At 35.3% G+C, this 25757-nt stretch overlaps 2 protein-coding genes across 2 annotated transcripts; one reads left to right on the top strand and one right to left on the bottom strand.

Moving 5' to 3' along the window:
* Nucleotides 1-10185: 10185 nt before the first annotated feature.
* Nucleotides 10186-14583, bottom strand: LOC112744979 (pentatricopeptide repeat-containing protein At1g80270, mitochondrial). Its single transcript, XM_025794774.3, has 4 exons — nt 14171-14583; nt 13816-13907; nt 12435-12972; nt 10186-11721 (listed from the first exon to the last, which is right to left on the bottom strand). Exons 2-4 carry the CDS (start codon nt 13854-13856, stop codon nt 10480-10482), a joined length of 1821 nt encoding a protein of 606 aa, XP_025650559.1. The 5' UTR covers nt 13857-13907; nt 14171-14583; the 3' UTR covers nt 10186-10479.
* A 1818-nt stretch (nt 14584-16401) lies between these two features.
* Nucleotides 16402-18339, top strand: LOC112725742 (uncharacterized). The gene is made up of 5 exons (XM_025775472.2): nt 16402-17327; nt 17402-17631; nt 17722-17926; nt 18009-18175; nt 18269-18339. Exons 1-5 carry the CDS (start codon nt 16402-16404, stop codon nt 18337-18339), a joined length of 1599 nt encoding a protein of 532 aa, XP_025631257.2.
* The last annotated feature ends 7418 nt before the right edge of the window (nt 18340-25757 follow it).

Genomic DNA, 25757 nt, shown 5'->3' with positions numbered 1-25757 from the left:
GTATAACTAATTCAAATTTACATACTTGTTCTTTTTCTTCTTCCACCTGCATTATCACCATCATCATCATATCATAAATTTAACGATAACAAAAGTATTAATGACATAAGAAATTTATTAAAAATGACACATGAATTTTTGATAAATGACATAAGAAATTTTTAAAGAACCACAAGTCACAAACTTTAACACACTCAACTAACAAAACACATCCAAATGTGTTTTGAAATTGAAAAATACATCAATTTATTACAAATGACACATAAATGGCTAGACCTCTTATATATGAGTTTAATACCACTTAATTAACACAAAAAGTTTTCGAAGGACCGCAAGTTAAGAAATTTTTTGGATCACGGTTAGAAAATTTTGGTATCAAAATTAAGAAATTTTCTATGTCATAGTTAAAAAATTTGGGTGCTATTTCTCTAATAAATTCTACAAAATTCAAAACAAACATATTCTCATAATTTTTTTATTTCACCTTCTTAATAAGAACCTGTGTTACAGTTAACAAATTTTGATATTATATTTTTAATGAATTCTGCACAATTCAAAACTCCATTTTCTCCTTCTCCTCCATTATCATCATCGTCATCATCATCATCATCATCTTCTTCTTTTTCTTCTCATAATTCTTCTTGTTTCACCCTCTTAACAAAAACATATGTCACGGCTAAAAAATTTTGATGTCAAAATTAATAAACGTCTTGTGTCATAGTTGAAAAGTTTCGGTGCTATATTTCTGGTAAATTCTGCACAATTCAAAATTCTCCATCTTCCTTCTCTTCTTCATCATCATCATCATCATCATCATCATCATCATCATCATCGTCATCATCTTATTCTTTTTCTTTTTCATCAACTCTTTTTTATTTCACTTTTCCATAATTCTTCTTGTTTTACTTTTTTAACAAAAATAAAAACAAGAAAAATAGAAAAAAATCAAACAAAAAATAATAATAAATGTTGTAATAACCATCACCAAAAGGAGGAGGAGAAGAAATTAAAATAAAAGCACAGCAATAATAACAGCAATAAAAAAGACAATGAAGAGAAAATGTACAAAAAAAAAAGAAGAAACGCAAAGTAAAAGAAATGTGTGATTCATATGCATGTTATATAAGTACTTTTTGTTGAGTTTAAATCAATTTAATTGGACTTAGTTAATAAAAATATTCAAATGTTTAACAAGACTATTTTAAAAATTAAAATCTAACTTGTTAATTAGAATTCATTTTCCTAAAATGACAGGATGTTATCCCAAAACTCAATGACACACGCGATGCACGTCTTATATGTCTTATTATAAAATTGATTAAACCACCAAAAGTAACTATGAAAGATTAATTCGCTGACAAAAGTAACCATAGAAAATCAAAACTCCTCAGATACCCACAATTGATTTGCTCTGTTTGTCAAAAATAGCCAAGTCTGATGTAGCCTTAGCAGAGTGGCATATGTGGACTGTTTACGTTGACGATTACACATGTTGGTAGGCATACGTGTACTCAGTATCATTTAGGGTCAATTTGAACCCTATTGCTTCATTCTTCTTAGTTGGAACCCAAATTTCGCAGGGTAACCCAAGCACAAGCATCCAAGGTAACTACAAGCGAAGAACCCTAATTCTTGAATTAATTTATGCTCATAGAATTTGAGTAATGTCAAGGAGAGAGGTAACTACAAGCGACGGAAGCAGATTTTCTAGAGCTTCACATTCGAAGATGAAGAAGAAGAAAATTATGGATGGAAGATGTCACTATGGTGAGTATATTGTCTTGTTGGAATCTTTGACGGTTACTAATCCTGGAAGATGGTTCATTCGTTGCCCCTTTTTGAAGGTATGGAACATTATTTATGATAATTAGACAAGTATAGGGTTCCTTTGCATCTCTGATATTTTGATTTTTTGGCTTCTATAGCGTCGAGATTGCCATTATTTTGTTTGGGTTGATAAAATTGATGGGGGATGGCAAAGTTTGGCAAGGTGTTTGATTAGAAGACTCAATGAGCATGAATGTGGTGTTGCTAATCAAGATGTAACAATTGCTCCAACAGACCACAAGGAGAGAAATGTTAACATGGCCACGAAGGTTGAGAAGAAGATTGAAGGTGAAATCAAAGCTATGAAAGTATGGCTTGTGTCCGTGTCTTTAGGATTGTTTCTGCAGTTTACACTTTTTTGTTTGTAATGGTCATGTACAAGTGATTGGTAAGTTTGAGTCCTAAATTTATGCAGAAGTTTAGAACTAGTTTCGGTACAAGGTTGTTTTCTATCAATGAAGAACAATGTAATTCATGTGTGAATGGGATGATATATTTGCTATTTATTGCATTTTTATTCTATCACTATTCTCAATAATTGTTATTCTTTTATAACATTGTTTAAGCATTCTGAGCTAAGAAATTAGTTAATCATAATAACATCAATATCAGAATATAATATGTATTAGCATAATCATAAGCACTTATAAGCATTCATAAGGTTTTAAAAAGGTACATCAATAACTGTTTAAGTAGTATATGTAGCATACGAACATGACATGATAATCCAAAATAAAAATAGAAAACATAACTGATCACTTAGCAGTAAAGTATTGAGGTAAATTACATAAATATAGATTTCAAAAAAGATAAAGACTGTTAATTTTTTTTTAATTTGGTGTTGAGTTGCTGCTCCCACTGGATAATCCATAGGTTGTGCCTTGCATAGTAGTAGATGGTCTGGATGGTCTGAATCCAGGAACTGGCCATGTTGGTGTAAGGTGTGATCTTGGTGTTGGCATAAACTGTGCGAACCTGAAAGTTGTGCCTGCACTGGCTCCTTGCATTGTATGTGGGGACACGGTGGGTGGCCTAACAGATGCATTGGATGGCTGCTAAAGAGTGTTCAAAGTTGGAGCCTGAGGCACAAGGGTCTGAACTTGTAATGGAGGAGGCCTCTTGGTGGATCTCTTTGTTCTCTTTATTTTTGTGGTTGGTGGCCTAATGGTGGTGGCACTTGTGGTGTATGCGGCATATTAGGAGATGGATTCAATGTGGTAGTGACCTATAAATTAAATTAGACATGAATGTAAGTAAACTTAATTTCTCAAAATATGTTTAAGCAATTAACAAATTTATATTTTTCCTGTGGTTGGGTTCTGACACCCAAAGATACCTCAAATTCATCGGCTGCAGCATCCAAGGCTGCCTTTGCCTCTGCATCCTCTAAGGTTTCCTCCCAGTATATCTCAACCAGTCTTTCATCATCCTCATCCTGTGCTACATTAGCAGGTGGTACATGTACAGTTGTTGCTGCAGAAGAGTTTATACCATGTGCTATAGCATCCGCAGCAGTAGCAGCTACTGCCCTGGCTTCCTTTTTAGCCTTGCAACTTCTAGAATTGTGCCCTTCCTGTATAATAATTGAGATTTTATAATAGTTCACAACATAAATATTCATAGACAAATATCCCTAACAATTGTTATGGTGAACAATATTTCACAAACCTTCAAACAGTATTTGCATTTTATTTGACCATATTTTCTCTTTGTCCTGTAAGGGTCTGGGTTAACCTTGGGAGCATCCCTAGTGGTGTCTCTCTTCTTAGTAGGCCGCCGGATAGGCCGTTTGTAATGTGGAGGCAAAATTGGTATAATGTCTAGCTGTTGCCAATACTCTTGACTAGGCACCAGCTGAACAAAAAATTGGTATGTTGCATTGTAAGCACTAATTGTCAGCCATGTGTGTGAAACATCTTTAGCCCTCCTATTTTGATGTGTCAATGCTGCACATGCATGCTTGTAGGGTATGACAGTGAGCTGCCATAGTCTACAAGAACAAGTATAGTTCCCGAGATCAACACTTACTTTCATAGGTAAGCATTGAACCTCAGATATTTCTAGCATCATCCGCTGTCCAGAATGGCCTCCAACTACTGCTTTCTTTCTTATTTTTCTCCAATATACTCTGTTGTACCGAACAAAGTTGTCCATTGTATCCCCTCAACTCCTTATTTCTAGCCAAAATTCTCATAACATAATACCTTATCTCTTCTAGGAGGGTAATGATTGGCTTTCCCCTAAACTTCTTACACTTAGAGTTAAAAATTTCACTATTGTTGTTGGTGATATTATCCACATTTGGCCATTCACTAAAGTGGGATCTTGACCATTGTTTTAGTAGAATGTGGCTCAGATACTCCCAAGCATGTGGGTTTAGTTTTTGATTGTTGTCATGGCTGTTGCAAAGTCTTGGGGGGTGGTGCTCCTTGCACACACCCAAACTGCACCCTTGAGGTCTGTGCTTTTTCACTGTTTCGTGAAGTTGTGCCATATATGCATAGCACAATACCTGTGTTATGCCCCCGGCATAATATCTTCTAGAGCTGGAATAAGACCCTGGAAAAATGTATAAACACTTTGTAACTTCAGATGACATCTTTATATGCAAGAAAATGTATAAACACTTTAAATTTTGTACCTTTTGTTGATCTGACATAAATGTCCAATAGTTATTCCTCTGATCACCCAAATCTTCTTGCAAAAGTTGAAGGAACCATTTCCAGTTGTCTTTGGTTTCTGAATCCACAATAGCATATGCGATGGGGGCAAATGTGATTATTCGCATCTTGACTAACAGCCGTCAATAATTTTCCACCATAGTATCCTCTCAAGAAGGTCCCATCCAAGTTAATAAACAGTCTGCATCTAGCAAGGATGCCCTTTCTACACGCATCTAGGCAAATATATATTCTTCTGAACAAGACAGTTGAATTTGGAATTGGTGTGGTGCATATATTCACAGTGGATCCTGGGTTGGTATTCAAAATTTCCATGGCATATTCTCGGAGTCTTACATATTGTGCTCTCTCACTACCTTCAATTCTTTTTTTTGCCTTTGCCATTGATCTATAAATTTTTCTTTCACTCAACAAAACATCATACTCTTTCTTAAAGTAATCCTCAGCCTGTCGAACAGTCATCATTGGCTGCACCCTAATTTGCTGCTCTAACTCATCTACAACACACTTTCCATTAGCAGACCGATTATGCACAACCCTGCAACAAGTATGCTCGTTCACAAATGTTTTCACCTGATAGCTCAGGGGATAATTCCTCTTAACACAGTATATCTGCCAAGGACAGTTCTCATTCCAACACAACACCTTCACTCTTGTACTATCTACCCTTGAAAAAAAATACTCTTCCCTACAACCCTCTTAAATTGCTCTAAATATTCAAACTCCATACCTACTTCAAGCCTAACTTGTCCAACCGGTGCATCAGCATTACCTATGTAATAGGGAAAATTGAAGCATATGATTATCAAAGGTATAATAAATAACATGCTGCACAAAATAGTTGTAGTGGATAATAACTGATGTGCAATATAACAAGGATCACAACTTCCTTTGAATTTTGTCCTAAATAATCATATATGAACAACACTCATTAGTTAATATTCATCATACAATAATTTGCACACAACTGCTCAATTCATAAAAAAATTAAATTATTATTCTAACTTCTAACTTACTAATAATCAAAGGAACACTGAAAAATATTAGTAAATACCTTGTGGGAAGACCTCTGGTTGTTCCTCATCCGAATCTGCACAACTTTGAAGCTCCTTAAACTCATAACAATGTAATCCTGGTTCAAGGTCTGAATATTCTTCAGCTTCATCAACTGGTACAAAAATACCTGGAGCCTTTTTAGGATTTGGGTTCTGTTTGAAAGTTTGTCCAATAGGTTCAGGTCTGCTAGTGCTCCTCCTGTTCTGCTTCTTGGTCGCTTCTCTTACTTCATGTTGAGATAAACCTTGATTGTGTTCAGCATTTTGACTTGATGATGGTAGTGGTTGGGACTGAATAATGGAATCAGAATCTTGTACATGATAGGGTTCGGATTGCGGTTCATTACAAGCTTGGGATATATATTGTATTAGTATCTTCAGTGTTGTTGTTGGAATAGCATGAAAAGGTTGAGAACTAGAATTGTATTGTGAATTTAAGGTATTTGTGGCTCTTGTTGCTGTATGGGATTACTAGATTGTTTATTGGTTGTGGAGGGTTGGCTAAGAAAATTTCTGCCTTGTGATAATGATGTCCTTGCTTGTGTATTAGGTTGAGTGTTGGGTTGCATATTGGGATATTGATTGAGTTGGCTATTGGGTCTGGTACCTGATTGTGTGGTGGGCTAGGCTTTGGAATGATCAATTGTGTTGGCCATATTCGTAACCTTCTTTTTTCTAGGAGTTGGAGTCTTCTTTGCACAACTCCTTTTTCTCCTTTTTGAAGGAGATGCAACATTACCACCACCCTCTTCAACAACTTCTGGCAAGCTTATTGGGTGCTTAGTATATACACAAATCCTACTATCATTCCTTAATGCAGCTTCATACATCTCTATTATGTCTTTATCACTCCTCAATAACTTTAAACCACCATTAAGCTCCATTCCAGGCACTAACCAATAGCATTCATTGATCATGGTGTATCCTATATCTCTAAGGAGGTTATTGATAAAAAAAACCCATTAAGAGTATCAACATTGACCCTTCAAATTTCAGATTTCTCTCCACCTATATACATAGTTTTTCCATCTATTGTTCTCTCAAATTTTCCTCTGTGATATATCTCCAAAGTAATATGTAATGTAGCCATCTACGCAAAAGAATAAAAAATCCACTATTAGTGACAATCTCACAAACTCCAAGTTACTCAAACCCTAACCATCATGGTACCTAACTTCACTATCAATTTGGTTTCAAGAACAATAATTACCACAATATTCAAACCATAAAAAATTATATAGCTTAAATAGAGGAACAAGAATATAATAAAGTTACCACAAAACCAAACCCTATCAGAAATAACAATAATAGAACTAATTTTTCTACATTGAACGAACAACTCTTATAACTCGGAGGTTACAATCATCGAATGACTTAGTTCATAAAAGTATTATCTCATAGAGCCTTTAAGTGTGACAGAGTTTGCCTCTAAACACGGTCCGTTGGAGAAGCAGCAACCTCCTTCTCCAATGTCGTCGCAGGAATGGAATCAGAGCATAATGGGATTACGCAAGAGAAGAAGATGAAAAACTATCATGTTAGGGCATGATTGATTTCGCGCTCAAAAGGGAGGGGTAACACCTCTTTCTGTTCTTCTAATTTCAATGCTTGAAGGAGTAACGTTTTTTTTATAAACTAAATAAATACAATTTTAACCAAAAAAATTAATCCGCATAAGGCATCCTTTTGCCACGTTGTAGTGTATGTGGACACATTGTCTCATGTAACAACATTCTATTAACGTTTAGTCACATTTGACAAATGGAGCAAATCAACTGTGGATATCTGAGGAGTTTTGATCTTCCATGGTTACTTTTGTCAGCAAATCAATCTTTTATAGTTACTTTTAGTGGTTTAGTCTATAAAATTTAAAACATTTCATTAGCCACACTCCGAATAGATTATGTAATTGACTTTGTAATTAACATATATTTTAAAATATATTTAGAAATAATTATATTATTAATTATTAACAAAAAATTTATCTAAAATTTTTTCCACAATTAAAAAGTCATCAAAAATATTTTAAAAAATTTACTTTTACTTTTAAATAATAAAATATTAAAATATTATTATAATTTATTTTTTATAATTTTTATATATATATTAATGCTCATATATCACAAAATCTACAATGGCATAAATTCTATAAACGATTTAATTTTTGTCAAGGGTTTGGAATGTCTTTCCCTGCCTTGCCTAAGAGTTCAGCGTGTTTCATAATGAAGGAGGAAAGAAATGGCTAAAACCGTTAAATTTGGGTGAGTTGGGTGGGATCTTGGTTCAGTTTAAATTTGGTTCAATCGATTTGGTCTATTTGACCTAATTTTAAGTCAAAACTACTAAAATTAGTGTCAAAATTTATATTTTAATTATTTCTACCCTTCTAACTTATTAAAATTAATTTTCTAATTTCTTTAAATAAAAATTAATTTATTGGTTAACTACTTATTAGTTATCTAAAGTTTACAAGAAGACCACGTCGAAGTGAGATCTGCCTTCTACCCTTCTAACTTATCAAAATTAATTTCTTAATTTCTTTAAATAAAAATTAATTTATTGATTAACTACTTATTAATTATCCAGAGTTTACAAGAAGATCACGCCGGAGTGAGAACTGCCTCCATATTTCTTTTCTATTTCTTCTTCTTCTTTCCTCCCCGGTTCTTTCTCCCTCTCGTCCATTTTTTCCTTTTTTTTCTTTTTTTATTTTATAATATTTTTTAGTTAGAGGTAATTAGGTAATAAAATTTAAAATTTTGGTAAAAATGACCATTTTAAAACTAAGTTAAATTTTAGGGACAATTTTGTATGAAAAAAAAGTTGAAAACGAAAAAAAAATTCGATACCTTAAAAACTAAAATCGTACTTAATCCTAAAATATATTATCTAAAATATTTTCCACAATTAAGAAGTGATCAAAAATATTTTTTAAAAATTTATTTTTACTTTTAAATAATAAAATGCTAAAATATTAGTACAATCTATTTTTTTAATATTTTTTACATATATGTAATGCCCATATATCACAAAATCTACAATGACATAAATTTTATGAAACGCGGACACTTTGTTGAGTTGTCGTATCCAAGCGATACTTGTCTGACACACATATCTGCTTTGTCCAACCGTGTTTTAATAAAAAATAAAAAAAATTTCTTCGGACACATTTAGATACACCTAAATACTATCACGTATCAATGCGTCCAATCTTATTATTAATATATATTCTTAAAATAAATTTAAAAAAAATATATATTATTATTTATCAAAACAAAAAATATTTTTAATACTTTATATAATTAAAAAATATAAAAATAATTAAAAGAATTTTTTATTTTAATATTAAAAAAATATTAAAATATCATTGTAATTTATCTAAAAATATTTTATATTTTATATATATGTTGTGTTCCGCCTACATATCCGTGTCGTTGCATCGTAGCATAAATTTATGGTGTTTTCGTATATATTCGCTCCCGTATCCGTGTATACAAATTAGAAATGAGTTAATAGTCGAAATCGTCCCTAAAAGATACCTCCATCTCCATTTTCATTCCCGAAAAATAAAATTAATCAAATTTATCCCCGAAAAATGTTCAACCTAGTCACGTTCGTCCTTCCGTCATCTCCTTTGCTGAGTTGGCAAACGTTCGCTCACATGTGTCGTTAACTGCCAGCGTGGCATACAATCAAAATGACGCAGTTTTGATACAATGCTCTCCTACAGTTGAAACGTCGTCGTTTAGTCTCCAGCTTCTAGGCCACGCCCGCCATATCTGAGTTGTGAACCTTGTAACCAAGAGCAACGAGGAGCTCGTCCATGCCGCCGCCGCCGGAGCTTGGGTCGTGGTCTTCCTCCCACATCTTGGCCTTCCCACTCCACGTTGACGAGCATTCGCCTTTGGCCACACTGTTGCTGCTACTACCTTGCTGAGTTGCGAACCTTGTAACCAAGAGCAGCGAGGAGCTCGTCCATGCCGCCGCCACCAGAGCTTGGGTCGTGGTCTTCTTCCCACATCTTGGCCTTCCCGCTCGACATTGACGAGCATTCACCTTTGGCTACGCTGCTGCTGCTGCTACCTTGTTGGCCATAGCTAGAGCCAGCTTCACTGTGATCCCTCTTGATTTCTTTGATTGGAACAAGAGAAAGGGAGAACCCAAAAACGATGGGAATGGAGATAAGATTAGAATTGGGATTCTAATCGGGTCACACAGTAGTGGGAGAATGGAGGGAAGGGGAAAGGAGAAGGAGGTTATGAGGTTTGAAAATTGGTATGAGCCGTTGGAGAAGAAAAAAGAATATGTTGAAAATTGAAAAGGGGATTAGGATTTATCTATTCAAAGACTAATTTGACTTAATATAAAAGACTTATCTTGTCAGCAACAAAGTACAACTTGTCGTCTATCACAACTTGTCGTCTATCACACTGGCAGTTAACGACACACGTCAGCAAACGTTTGCCAACTCAGTGAAGGAAATGACGGAAGGACGAACGTGATCATATTAAGTATCTTTCGGAAACGAATTCGATTAATTTTATCTTTTGAGGACGAAAATGAAGATCGAGGTATCTTTCAAAGACGATTTTGACTATCAATTCAATTAGAAAAAGAATAAATTTGATAAACCAGCATCAGATATAACTTTTGAGAAATAGAAAATCCCAACATAGTCTCCACCCCTCAAATATCCTTCACCAGCTTACAAATTAGTTCCAGAAAACAAATTGACTCAGTATTTTTAATAAGGACCATCTCAAGAACTCCATTTGCATTTGGACTAATGCATATGATAAGATTTTAGCCGACCTTAAATTTGCAAATTCACTTAAACTCTAGGATCCTGAACCTATATAACTAAATAATTAGTTTCATGTTGAAGTACAAAAGCAACCCTCTCATGGCTATTGTCATTAATCAAGCAATGCCAAAACTGCAGTTTTCTCAAATGGGTTCATTTGAACTAATTGCTTAGACATAGCTTTGTTTGGAAATATGTTATCGGCTTTCATCCGCTCACTGATTCCATATGCTGGCTGCTTGGCATTTATGTACGCTTGGATTAGAACTTGATACTGAGTGAATCGAGAAATGTAGCCAGCTTTCCTCATTTGGTAGAAAATCTTTTCTGCATTATGAATGTCGCCGCTCTTCGCATACTCTTCCATAATAGCCATGAAAGTATCAAACAATGGCTTGTTTCGGTTCTGCTGGATTGCGGTCTGCAAGAGAGTGTTTGCCTTTTCTACTTCCCCAGCTTGGACATGAAGTTTGACAAGAGCATTGTATGTCAATAGGTTAAGTTTGCAGCCGCTATCTAACATTCGCTTAACAAGATCCTTACCCTTCAATAGCATATTATGATTAAGATAAACCTTCAGGAGTACATTATAGTTACCAGAAGAGAGTTTCCATTTCTTCGACATAAACTCAAAAATTTCCTCTGCTTTATCAATTTTGTTTAATGCTCCCCATGCTTCAACTGCACTCATGCAGTCCTCAATTCGAGGGCTAGATTCACAGACCTTCCAAATTCTCTCTACTTCGTCAGCCTTTCCCAACTTTGCATAAAGGCAGAGCAAAGTAGGGCAAACCCATTGTTTCTTTTTCACGTTTTCACCTTCCATCTCCTTCAATATAGCTTCGGCTCTTTCATTAAGCCCAGCAGAGATGTAATGTCTAGCCAAGGCTGCTTGTGTTTGCAAGTCTGGTTCAATGCCTTCTGTCTTCATTGTCTCCACAATTTCCTCCATCCCAGCAATATCATTGGACCCTTTTGTGTCTATCAAAATTTTATAGGTAAGCGTAGAAGGTTTGACATTCTCATTTTCCATCAACAATAACACATCTGCTATCTTCTTCTTGTCAACCCTCTTATACAAAAGAAGCATTTGGTTACAAGCAAATGTTGTACGAGGTAGATCCAAGTCCTTCATTCTATTGAATGTTGCCTCAGCCTTATTCAACTTGTTCTGACTAACATAATTAGCAAGTAAAGTTCGGTATAACAACTCCCTTCTGAAAGACTTTGGAACACTGTCAATAAATTTCTCTGCCATTGGCAGACCACGTAATTTAGCAATCAAATCAAGTCGAGAAGCATAATCCTGCTCTAAGAATTCAAGCTTCTTGTTTAACTCTAGCCACTCGAAGAGCTACAATACCAACAAAAAAAGTACAACAGATTCACACAATTAAAATAAGATAATATCATAAGCGAGAAGCTCAAACAAGGCAAAACATGTCAATCAGCAAAAAAGGAAATATATAGTCCTCTTTTCTTTACATGGAAAATATATAGTCCTTAAACACAAAAAAATGCATATATATTTTTTTTCTTTTGAGGTGATAAAGATTTCATAGAATAATGAAAATTTCATAAAGACAATTATTAAAATCAATGAGGAAAAAGATATCCAAAAATATGCCCCAACAAATTATACCAGTGACTATGGTAAAAAGACAAAAGAAGAGCAACAATATAATCCCTCTTATAGAGAAGCCATAAAGGCTGAAAGAGCACTAGATGACCATTAAGGTGAGTCCAAAATTCAATGTCCAGGTTGTTCAAACTTAATCTAGCAAACTAAATTAAATTTACAATATAAGTAATTGGATATTGGCCCCGAGTATCAATCCACTGCAGGAATAGGAAACATTTTCAAGCAGGAAACTGCTAAACGGGAGAGATGCTGAGAGAGAGATTTCCGCTATTAATTATATCACAAACAGGCTGGAAAAATTCAAATATCAAACATCCATAAAAGTAAAGCAATGTCTAATACTCTACTTAATCAGCATGAGTTCACAAATAAAATGAATCGGATTAATTGTAAGAGTAGAATACTATTAACTTTGATCAATTTACCTGCAAAGCCCTCCCATACATTTTACGCCTCCGGAGATTAACCAAGGCCAGTGAGATTTCTTGTCTACTAATGTCTTTCCCTTCTTCAATCCACTTATCCAAAGCCGAACGAACAGACAATCCTGGAGCTTTAATAATCGCCGTGAATATTTTTGACAGACGCTTACTACGTGGTGATTTTTTTGGATCAATCTCAATGTCAGATAACTCCATCTCATCGTGTGATTTCTTAAAATCCTCATCATCATCGCCGAAGTCAGTCTCAACTTCATCATTAATCCCTTGTGTCTGCAGCTCATACGACAGCGCTTCATCCAAATCATCGTCATTGTTCGTACTATTTGCATCAGCTTGTGACGAAAGTTCACGTCTGCTCATAGTAAATTTGGGGGAAGAATGACCTGCATGATAACATGTCATTGTTGACAGAACTTTGCTTCGTGTTATTTGAAAAGATCCACTGATACCAGCCCCATCTTCCACAGCAGCTGGCATTAGCTTGATAGCAGTAGATGCTCCTAGACTAAATCCTTGGCTCCTGCAAACAGTGCACATTAAAAAGTGACTGCAAACTCTTATAGGGACTAGAGCATGACCAAAGGCAAAATGTGAAGCTAAAATAAACCAACACAACCTTTCTATATAATAAATGATAATTCAATGTTTTGTTGCTGGTTCAAGCAACAGAATCATGCACCATGTTATGTAGGAAACCAAGTCTTCATGTTATAGACAATCTACAAATATATAAACTCATCCCCTAAATACTAGCCTAATGGAAACTACAACCCCCAATATATGAATAAAATTGCGCACATTGCAACCCGGTTTAACATTAATTCTTTCTTGCACCCCCTTAGTTTACATTAAAATTAAATTTTACTTCAAGTTAAATAACATAAATTGTCAATATTATGTCACCCATTGTTTCTTCCTCCTACAGTCACATAACAAGCTGTCAAGTTCTCATCTCTATAGCTTGCTCAAAAAGAGGAAGAGGCAAATCAAAAACAAAATCCAAGTCCTACCCACCGGGTAGCATCGACAATAGTAGTCAAACATCTTCATAGTACTATCTCATAGATTATTCATGTTCGAACCATACATTTCTAAATCTGTTAATATATGAAATTAGCATCAAAATAAACAAAGTTACAAGGTCTAGTTGCATGAAATGTATTACAGCACTAAACATGTAAACTTTTGCTACGAATTTAAGACGCACTCATTTTGCAATAAAAAGGAAAATTAAGAAACAAAACCTCGATTCAAAGCTCAACATTTAGTTACGAAAAAAGATGGGGAAATACTTCAATTTTTCCATCGAGAGTAGAGAATAATGGAAAGGGCAACGAGGGAGAAGGTAAAGAGTGTTATTTACCTGAGACTAAGACGAATGGAAGCTCGACGAAGAGCCCACATGGTTGACGAGTGGAGATTGAGAAAGGTGCAAAGTTCTTGAAAGCTTAAACCCTAGCAAGTAGCAACAACTAGAAATGTAAAACCCTTCAAAATACTATTAAAAAAAATAGTATAACTGATCATCTAACCCAATTAGCTAAACATATTCCCAGTTACGTCACAGAACCTATTGTCTAATCAGTAAAACTAATCATTAATTTATCTAATTAGCATCAACTTAACATAAACAAATCTAAACCTAAATTAAAACTGAAAAAACTAAGCATAAACAATTAATAAATAATAACTGAAAAAAATAAAAAATAAAAACTCACCTACAGAAGCAGAAGCAGAGTAAGCGACGGAGCAGCTTCGGAGCTTCAGCCTGAAGCGGAGGGGAAGCACGAGCACAACCTGCAGCGGAGCGGAGACAGACGACGCAATCAGAGGATGCAGAGACGGGCGAAGCACACAGCACGGAGGAGCCAAGACGGAGGAAGGAGAGCGGAGACTGTCGGCGCGGAGGAAGGAGAGGCGACCTCCGTTGGCTGCCGTTCTGTTGGAGGTGACCGGCGCGGTGAGTGAGGTAGGGAGGAGGGAAGTCCGTGCGTCATGAGTGAGTGATGAGTGAGTGAGGTTTTTTATGGTGTGGGGGCGCCGAGGTTTACGGGGGTAGGAAATTAGGGTTTTTCTTTTTTTTTTTGCAAGGATGAATACCTCCACTTTAGTTTTTTGTATATTGAAAAAATGTTGGTGTAATATTCAATTATTAGATTTTATGGTGTTTTTTAAAATTATGGGAGTAGAATAATACCAGGGTATCGAGGTTTTCGAAAAAAAAAATCGGACTTTAATATTTAATTTTATAGAATTGGTTAGTTCTTTTGTCAATAATCCCTCTTTAGAACATATTTATGTGATACATTAATAACTAATTAATTATTTTCCACATATGAACATTTTTCCCATACAAGCAGTGTTGTCAGAATCGGACCGACCCGACTAGTCGGACCGAAAAACCGGTGAACCGGTGCTATAACCAGTCCGGTTGAGGCATCTAACCGGACAAGGAGTCGAATCGGAAAGACCCGTACTGAACCAGTCGGGTTTGATCAGAAACCGGCGGATTTTGTTTAACCCGGACTGGTTCGATTTTTTTTTCTGTGCTGGAAACGACGTCGTTTCTTTATTAAAAAAAAAACAAAAGCTTAAGCTGCTCCTGAAACGCGCCTGTAACCCCAGCCTCCATCCCCTATTTCCCACTTTCCCTTCCCATTCCCAAACGGTTTGAGAGACCACCATCACCATGCACCATGACTCCATGAAAGCTGAGAGCTGAGAGATAGAGAGGTGCGCCACTCACTCAGCCACCTCGTCGCCCCGTTCAGCTTCAACCAGCGTGGCACTCACCTCACCACCATATCCAGAGCAATGCACCACCCACCACCGCCAAGAAGGCAGAAGCACGTCCACGGTCCATCGTCGCCTACTGCTCGTCGCTCTTCTCTGCTCTTCTGTGTTCTTCTCTGCTCGTCGTTCCGGTCGCCCTCTTCTCTGCTCGTCGTTCAATCCCTCAGGTCCAAGGTCCAGCCGTCCAGTCCAGGTAAGTATTTTTAATTTTTAAAATTTTTGAAGTTAATTTATTATTGTAGATTGATTATGTATGTTGATTTCTGCTTGATTTCTGTTAGAATTTAGATTGTTGGTTGTTCACATATGTTTGATACTTTGATTTCTGTTTGATTTTTGTATGCGGGCAAATGAGAACATGAACAAGACCACATGTTTTTCTGTTTGATCTGTCTTGTTTCTTGATATATTTTTGTTTCTATTCAGTTTGTTCATTTGTTGATTACTTGATTATCCATTGTTGGTTGCTGTTGTATATTATTCTTAGTAGTTAGTGCCTTAGTGAATTGTTGTGTATTATTCTTGGAGATTAGTCATTTAGTCCTAGATCCTGGTTGATTAGGAATTTAGGATGGCTTCATCAAATACACCATCAGAAACACCAACTTCTCAGGAACAAGGATCAACTCTTGATCCAACAATTGGAACCCAAAAAAATAGTAACAGAGGAAAAACTAATCCTGTATGGGGTCATTGTAAACAAGTTTTGGATAAAGGAAACTGCTCTGGTATGTATTTATTGCGAGAAGCTTATTAGGGGTGGAGGAATTAACCGGGTTAAGTATCATTTGGCTGGAAAAGGCGGAGATATTGAGGCATGTCGAAAGGTGCCAGCTGTGGTGAGACACCAATTCAATCAAAACATTGAAGATCTTCGAACCAAGAAAAGGAAAACTCAAGAAGAATATGCAGAAAGTTATGGTGCTTGTGATGACGTTGAAAGGGAATTTGATGAGATTGAACATAATGAGATGCGACAATAACAAGCATCAAGAATTCTAGCACCTAGCTCCAGAAAGGGAGTTGGAAAACAACTCAAGGGATTACAATCCTTTTTCCCCCGGCAGCAACACCTAGAGCTCAACCAAGTATTAAAAGTGTTCTCTAAAGCAAAGAAATTGTGGAGAAGTGTGATATTGCTATTGCAAGATGGATAATGGATGCCTCTGTGCCATTCAATGCGGTTAATTCAGCTTATTATCAACCGATGATCGATGCTATTGCAAACATGGGTGCAGGGTATAAAGGGCCAAATTACCAAAGAGTTCGTGGATATTTGTTGAGTAAATTGGTTGAAGATGTAAAGAAGATGATTGAAGGTTATCGTGTGATTTGGAAACAAACTGGGTTTACTATAATGGATGATGGATGGACTGATCGTTGTAGGCGTACTTTAATTAATTTCTTGGTTTATTGCCCTAAAAGAACTGTTTTCCTAAAGTCAGATGATGCTTCTCATATCTCAAAAATTGCTGAGGCTTTATTTAAGTTGCTTAGGGATGTTGTGTTATTTGTTGGTCCTGAGAATGTTGTACATGTAGTGATGGATAATGCTGCAAATTACGTTGCTGTTGGAAGGTTGTTGGAATCGGAGTTTCCTAGATTGTATTGGTCTCCTTGTGCAGCACATTGTATTAATCTGATGTTGCAGGATATTGGGAACTTTGTGGAAGTGACTGAAATTGTGTCACAAGCTTCAATAATTACGAAGTATATCTATAATCACTGCCATCCTTTGTACTTGATGAGACAGTTCACAGGCGGCCGAGAGATACTTCGTCCAGCTCCAACTCGATTCGCCACTAATTTCATTGCTTTGCAAAGTATTTTGGCTCAAAAGGATGCATTGAGAGCTATGGTGACATCTAGAGAATGGACAAGTTCAGCTTACTCTAAAGAAGCCAAAGCAAAAAAGTTTGTGGATCAAGTCTTAGATTCTAAATTTTGGAATCAATGCACTGATATTGTTAAGCTTACGGAGCCACTTGTTCATGTATTGCGTATTGTGGATAGTGAAGATAGAGCTACAATGGGTTTCCTTTATCAAGCTATGTATAAGGCTAGGGAAGACATGGTGAAGAGGTTTTAAAAAAGAAATAGGGTTGTTGAACCTTATTTGAAGATTTAGATTCACGTTGGGATTTACAACTTAAAAGAAACCTTCATGCTGCTGGTTATTGGTTAAATCCAGCTTTTCGATTTAATTATGCAGAATTTGACAAGCACAAAGAAACAATTTCTGGCCTACTAGATGTGATTGAGAGATATGCTTACGGTGATGCTAATTTGAATACTAAATTGACAAGTGAGAAGAGAATCTTTAAGAATGCTGAAGGAGACTTTGGGAGACAGTCTGCAATACGTGAGCGAAGCACAGTGATGCCTGGTAAATTTTTTATTAAAATTAGTTTTTTATGATTGTGATATGTTTAAGATTTGATTTTTATGATTGTGATTATTTTCTTTTTATGTTAAGATCAATGGTGGGAATCTTATGGATGTGGAGCACCAAACCTGCAAAAGTTAGCAATTCGTGTTTTGAGTCAAACTTGTAGTTCTTCAGGTTGTGAGCGTAACTGGAGCATTTTCGAACACATTCACTCAAAGAAAAGGAATCGGTTAGAGCATCAAAAGCTTAATGATCTTGTTTATGTTCATTACAACTTAAGGCTACAACAAAGGTACTTTTTATTATTCTTTCTTGAAGGCATTATTTTAAATTTTTAGTCATAATAAGAATAATCAAGTTAATTGATAATATAGAAACCGAATGAGAAAGCAAAGTTATGATCCAATTTGTCTTAATGCATTTGAGGATCATTCGGAATGGATAATGGAAGATTCACCACCATTTTTAACTCCTGAAGAAGTTGATGCTTTACGGAATGATCTTGCAAATATGTCTCTTCAATCAGCTTTAGATGATTTGGGTATGTTATTGTTAGGGATGATTTTGTAATGCTTTAACCAAATATTTTGCCTTATTATTGATGATGATTTGTGAAACATTATTGAAATGCTAGATGAATTGAATCTGGAAGATGATCGAGATGATGGTGAAGCTAATAATACTTCTGTGGAAAATGCAAATTAGAATGAAACCAATCAGGATGTAGCTCCAGATTTGTCAAATGAAGAAAGATATCCAGACTTTGAAGTTACTCCTTGGATATAATCCATGAATTGTTATTTTCATTGTGTTAAATTGAGTTGTTCATGTAATAGACTAATAGTACTAAATTTTATGTTTATTTTCTTATTACTACTTATTTTTAGGATTTGAGACTTAATGTTTATTATGATGTTATTGGAGATATGTTTTTTAACTGTTAATTTTTAAGTTTTTAGCTGTTTTATACGTTTTACTTATGTGGGACTGGGTTAACGGGTTCAACCCGTGACCCACCGGTTGAACTAGTGACCCAGTGACCCAGTAGCCTGACCGGTTCGATCACCAGTTCGGTTCTAACAACTATGTATACAAGTCCATACAAATCAATATATCCTAATTTACCTCACTCGTGCCTCTTCTAGCACGTATATTTCACGCGCCTCATAATTTAACAGATTTTTCAATCAACGCGCAAATATATAACTTTTTTTTGAAAGGATTTATGTGGTTTCGTGCCTTCTCTCTGCATTCTCTTTTGTCGTTTTCGTGCATTTCTCTATGCATTCTCTTTCGTCATTTTCGTGCGTTTCTCTCTGCGTTCTCTTTCTTCGTTTTTCTCGATTTCCTTTGTTTTTTACGTTCGTTTTTTAAATCAAGCTCTGAAATTATTTTGAAGATAATGAATGATTCAAGTTCAGATTGTCAACTGAACTACAGCGAAGTGGATTTTTGTTTTGAGTCCAATGAAGTGCCTGTGGTGTGGTTCAATTCCAGTTAATGTTTTTGTTAGTAGTTTATGATTGTGGAGGTGAATAATATTGTGAACCTTGCTTGTGAAAATTGTTGTTCACTGTTGATTCTTTGAATTGAATGTAATGTAGTAGTTCTGATGAATCTCTGTTGCATTTTATATCAGACTTTGGTTATAAATCAGAAATATTTGGGTGTATTTTGGGAAAGTTTCGTTGTATCTACAGGTTCTGACTTTTTCAATTGAACGAGAGTGAATTGCATTATTGTTTTAGTTGAATTGTTTTAGTTTCTGTTTGATGATGAGTCATGAATTTGATTTTTGTTATTTTTTATGATGATTGTATAGTTGTAGTTGCATTCTATAGTTTATGCTAGCTTTAATATGGTGTATTGTGGACTATTTTGGGTGTGTTTTGTAGTTTTTTTGCGATTTTGATGAGTAGTTTGTTCCCAAGGTTGGGATGATTTTTAACATGCTTGAAGATGCTACAAAATTCTACAAGGATTATTCAAAAGCTGCATGTTTTTCTAAAAGAATTCGGAGCACAAATAAGAAGAAAAATGAAATTAAGAACTAATTGATTATATGTAGCAAAGAGGGGAAATGGAAATTGAAAATATCTCTGACCGAGAAGAGAAACCTCTCAGCAGGATTAAATTATCCCGCAATAATTTATATACACGTATTGAAGGATATTGGTGTTTGAATCATTTTGAAGGTCATGTTGCATCAGTCACATCCCTGTTGTGCAAATCAAGCAGAGATGCTCAAATGGAACTAAGCATGTCCATGCGTCGTACGATAGAGAATAACGAGGAAGCCGGAAGCAGGCCAAGTAAAACATACCAATCATTTATCACAGCAGCGGGGGTTACCATGAGTTAAATTTTATCGAAAAAGACGTGAAAAATTACATCACGAGAAAAGTGCGAAATGTTTCAAAATTAGAAGATGCAAAAGAATTCAGAAAATACTTATTAAAAATAAAAAAGAAGAATCAGAATTTCTTTTTCGAGCTTGAACTCGAGGTCGATCAGTCAATTAAGATTGCTTTTTGGGCGGATGCAAGGAGCAAGGCTACCTGTGAGTATTTCGGAGATGTTATTTGACCTACAAAATAAACAGGTAATATGTTGGTTTGGTTTATGTTGTTCAGGTAATGTTGTTTTTTAAATCCGTAGCAGATGTGTACATTGCATATTTTCGGGTGTAGAGAGTTATTATTTTGGTGTATTTAACGATTTTGTTTTTGTTTTGTCGTATTCAGGTATAATCTAGTTTTTGGTTCTTTTGTCGGGGTGAATCACCACGGTCAGTCAACACTTCTGTGATGCGCTTTGATGAAAAACGAGGATACTCAATCATTTAAATGGTTATTTGAATGTTGGCTTCATGGCATGGGAGAAAATCCTCCGAAAGGGATTCTCACCGATTAATGTGTATCGATGCAAAAGGCCATCGAGGCTTGTATGCCCACAACAATTCAGCGTTGGTGTATTGGGCACATCATGAAAAAGATTTTAAGCAAATTAAACAGCTACAACAGACACCAAGAAATCGAATAAAAGATGAACCACGTTGTTTGGAACTCTCTTACGAAAGAATCATTCGATAGGAATTGGAATAATTTTCTGATGAAGTATGGTCTTGGGGAAAACAAGTGGCTTTTTAAGTAATGTTGTTTTTCAAAATCTGTAGTAGAGCTGTAAATTGCATGTTTTTGGGTGTATGCTAGTTCTAATTTAGGTATTTTTGCAGAGCTTTACGAAGACCGTCATTTATGGATTCAGTTTATCTCGATCACCACTTCTGGGCCGGGATGAGAAGCACACAAAGGAGCGAAAACATGCATGCTTTTTTTTAACAAGTTTATTACGTGGAACAACTCATTTATCCAATTCGTCAAACAATACGATAATTGCCTAGGAAGCAAAGAGCAAAGAGAGAGAGAGAGAGAATCGGATGCCGCAGATTTTCACACAGTCATACCGTGTACAACAAAATTCTCAATAGAAGCTCAGTTTCAACACGTGTATACTCTCGAGAAGTTCAAGAAAGTTCAAGCACAATTCAAAGAAAATGTGAAGTGCATCACAAGATCAAAGCATTCCGCTCTAGGCTATACAGTATATGAAGTTGTAGAACAAATTTTCAACTCAACATTCAACAAGTCTGCGGTTACATATGACACGGTAGCAGCCCAAGTGAAATGCCAGTTCTTATTATTCGAGTCAAGAGGGATATTGTGCCGTCATGTCCTAAGCGTGTTAAGCTTTGAACAAGTAAACGAAGTGTCACCGAGATACATATTGGAACAATAGAGCAAGAACGTAAAGAGAAGACACACACATATCAAGAGCAGCCATGACGAGCCACAGTTGGAGCCAAAAAGCAAGATATTTGACGAATTGGTGTTTCGTTCACAAAATATATACGAATTTGCATCAGAATCTGAGGAGCTGGCTGCGATTCTGTACCGCGCCTACGATAATGTCATGGTTGAGATGCAAGAATTGAAAGTCAAAAGCAAGGGGGCATGTTCGTTATCTCATGAAGATGCTAACTTGGAAGCCATTAATGAGCTTCAAAGCCCTCCACGGGTAAGAACAAGAGGACGTCCCAAAAATAGATCAGGTTCAAAGATGGAAAAACAGATTGCAAATGCTTCAAAGAAAAAGAAAACGAAAGCTCTAAGCAAGATAAAAGTGATGTTCTTTAAATAGGGGCCAATTGAGTTTAATTTTATTAATAGTTTTACTAATATGTGAGTTTATTTTTCGCAGTTGAACCTTTTTTATGGCGGATCAGTAGTGCAATCAAATTCCAGCCAATATCATGGACATGTTTTGAATTATCAGTTCAGAGATTCAGTAGTACATGATAGGTTTTGGGGTGTGAATTGACACTATTTTGGTGTACCAAATGAACATTTTTGGGTGTATTCTGCATGCTCTTGTTTTGACATTTTTTTATATTTTGAGTTGCTGCTGTTTGTATTGGAAATTAGTGTCTTGAACTATCTGAAGGGATTTGTTTGTTTTAAATTTACAATACATATACAATTCAATTCCTAAAGAGGGTAACAATTCAAATTTCTGAATTCTCATAAATCTTGGTTAGATTTTCCATGGAAATATATAAGCGCGCAATTTGGGTGTATTCCGGTAATTTTTGGGTGTATTATAAAAGGAATTTGGCATATTAATATATTTGATCTTATTTTTCTTGATTTTTTTGAACCTATAATTGACAGCTTTTGAATATAGCACAGACAACTTCATAGAAGTTTATTTATGCAAACAAAATTTATAATAAGATTGGATTAAATATTCACAAACTATACAAAAAGTGTTCAAACTATTCACAAACTACACAACATACAAACTAATCACCGTTAATATCATTTGAATCTAATTGACAATATGGACTCAACAATGCTGCAAACGGCATGGACAATCTGATTGCTTCGCTTTCTCGAATGGTTGTATCTCTTTCTTTATTCATTTCATCAAACAGAATCTGCGAAGCGTATTCAACTCTGAAATGGTCCACCTCCGCCTACAGTTTAAAGAAATTTCTTTTTTCTAAAATCTGTTAATTTAGTACAGTAATACAGTTATATATTTTTAAACATAATTACCTGCGTCCAATTCTCTCGGTCATATTTGCTCTTTTTAATGTTTTCTGGCTCGATTGTCTCGAGCCATTTCATTACATAAACTGGCACAATCGAAGCTAAAAATAAAAATAAATTAGCAAACTAAAATAGAACAATAAGAGAAAATACAAAATTTTTCAGAGCGAGATTTATACTCCATTCTTTGGCTTGCAATGTTGACATATGGCGGTTCAATTTGATAATCATTTTTCCTGAGAGGTTGCCCTCCAGCAAATACCCTTATTCTAGAAATTACATAGCCCTAAAAACAAAAAACAAAATATAAGAAAGGTTATATTTAAAAACCTTATTACACCCAAAGGATCCCATAGTACACCTTATTTTAAACAGCACTACACCCAAATCTTATAATGCTAACAATAGACTTATACCAAAGAATTTATAAAGAAAACAGAATCAACTTACAATAAATTTATTAAGCTTCATTCTGGCTGGGGAGGGACACTTCTTGTTATAGGGGTCAAGAACACGAAATTTTTTGTTTCTAACATCTGCCATCCATGTCCACCAATGATCTGCGTAGCAAACATGGGCAAATATCTGAAGTTTAGCCGGAAAGAACAATGTTTTAGTTTAATTGGCACCTAACAAAAGAATTGTGATAAGAAGTTTTAGAAATAAAAACTTACATGGATGGGATGACAACTTTTTCAAGTCCAAATAAGGGATGAACATTTTGTAGTCTAGAATGTCAAAGGGCTTATTTGATTTTTTATGTAAGAAGTCCCCACCGCCATAATTCCCCAAAACCATATTCTGCATAATTTATATAACTGATAAACCACTATTTCATGGTTTATCCTATGCTTAATCTAGTAGATTTTATCCATTATTCTCACACTTATTCATACTAATTGCATGGTTTTACGTTTTCCTTCATATTTTGTGATATGATTGAGAACATGCTTCTTGGACCTTATATTTGCTAATATTAATCCTCTCTTATTATCATTCGATACCTTGATATGTGTGTTAAGTAATTTCAGGGATTACAGGGCAGGAATGGCTTAGAGGATGGAAAGGAAGCATGCAAAAGTGGAAGAAATACAAGAAGTTGAAGGAACTGCAAAGCTGTCAGCCAGACCTCTTTGCACTCAAACGGTCATAACTTGAGCTACAGAGATCCAAATGATGTGGTTCTAGTTGCGTTGAAAAGCTAACGTCCGGGGCTTTGATTTGATATATAATTTGCCATAATGGCCATACAGATAGGCGATGCGAACGCGTGCTCCACGCAAACGCATCGCAGTGACGAAAATCAGCGTGGCAGATTTTGCAACCAGTAAATCCTGGGCTATTTTCGGCCCAGTTTTAAGCTCAGAAAAAACAGATTAAAGGCTGCAAAGTTGAGGAATGAAGAGAGACGACTCATAATTCACTTTTTATAATTTAGATGTAGTTTTTAGAGAGAGAGGTTCTCTCCTCTCTCTTAGGATTTAGGATTAGGATTCCTCTTAAAGGATTTATGATTTCTTATTATTTCAACTTACAATTTCTTCTGAGTTCCAGGTTTAATGTTCCTTTTATTTATTTTTCCAACTTAATTTATGAACTTTTTCATGTTAAAATTGATATCTTCATTTAATATAATTTGAGGTATTTTAGAATTATGATTACTTTCTTTTATTTATATAAATAATTTAGATTTTTCCCTTTTGGCTTTGGTTGAGTCATTGGAGACACTTGAGTTATCAAACTCATTGTTGATTGAAAGTTGGAATTCTTTAAGAATTAATTCGAGTTCCAATAACTCTAGCCTTTCCCAAGGAAAGACTAGGACCTGAGGAATCAAAATCAATTCATCCACTTAACTTATCTTCATAGTTAGAGGTTAACAAAGTGGGAGAAAAATCCAATTCTCATCACAATTGATAAGGATAATTGGGATAGAACTTCCAGTTCTCATACCTTGCCAAGAGCTTTATTAGTTATTATTTTAACTACTTGTTATTTTACATTACTTGTTCAACCCTTTTGAAAACCCCAAAATATACCTTTGCATAACCAATAATAAGAACACCTCACCGTAATTCCTTGAGAAGACGACCCGAGGTTTAAATACTTCGGTTATCAATTTTATTAGGGGTTTGTTACTTGTGACAACCAAAACTTTTGTACGAAAGCATTTTCTGTTGGTTTAGAGACTATACTTACAACGTGATTACTTTTATTCTTTACTGATAGAAAATCTGATCATCAAAATGGCCCATTGCTGGGGAATTGCAAACGTGTGCCTTATTATTGGTTATTGTAAATATTTTTCAAAAAAAAATTCAGATTTTTATTTTAAAATTTTTATCTTATCTTATCTTAGTTTTAAATTTCAAAATTCAAATCTTTTTAAAAAAAATCATATCTTTTTCAAAATCTTATCTTATCTTATTTCAAAATCTTATCTTAACTTTTTTTTTCAAAAATCATATCTTTTTCAAAATATTTTCTTTTTGTCAGTTTTTGTTTTTGTTTTCTCCTACTACTATGAACTCTCACCCCTTTGGCTTTGAGTCTGGTTACAATATGTTGCAAGAAGAGGAAATTATAATGACAACATGCACCAAAGATGGGACAATCAAAGATGGGAGGAGCCACAAGGATTTGATCAACCCTCATGGCAACAACCACTTCCAATGGACTATCAACAACCCTTCTATAATGTATATCAAGGCAATGGCTATGGTGAGCACTCTTTTGATTATCAACAACCACCACCATATGCCTATGAATCCCCTCCTCAACATGACTTTGGACCACCATACTCACAAGCCCCTTTCTGCCATTCACCTCCATATGACCCTAACCCTCAACCACCATAACAACCACCATATGAACCATATATAGAACCACTCCAATTCTAACCCAATTACTCCCAAGAACCACCACCTCAATATTCACCATCTTCGTATCCATCAATCCAAGAGCACTATGATCCTACTTATGATAGCCGAGCGCAACAAGAGTCAAAGGATC

The sequence above is a fragment of the Arachis hypogaea genome, chromosome 2 (genome assembly GCF_003086295.3).
Source record: "Arachis hypogaea cultivar Tifrunner chromosome 2, arahy.Tifrunner.gnm2.J5K5, whole genome shotgun sequence".
Lineage (NCBI taxonomy): Eukaryota > Viridiplantae > Streptophyta > Magnoliopsida > Fabales > Fabaceae > Arachis > Arachis hypogaea.
The sequence above is the reverse complement of the archived record's forward strand: the minus strand, read 5'-3'. Positions and strand labels throughout refer to the sequence as shown.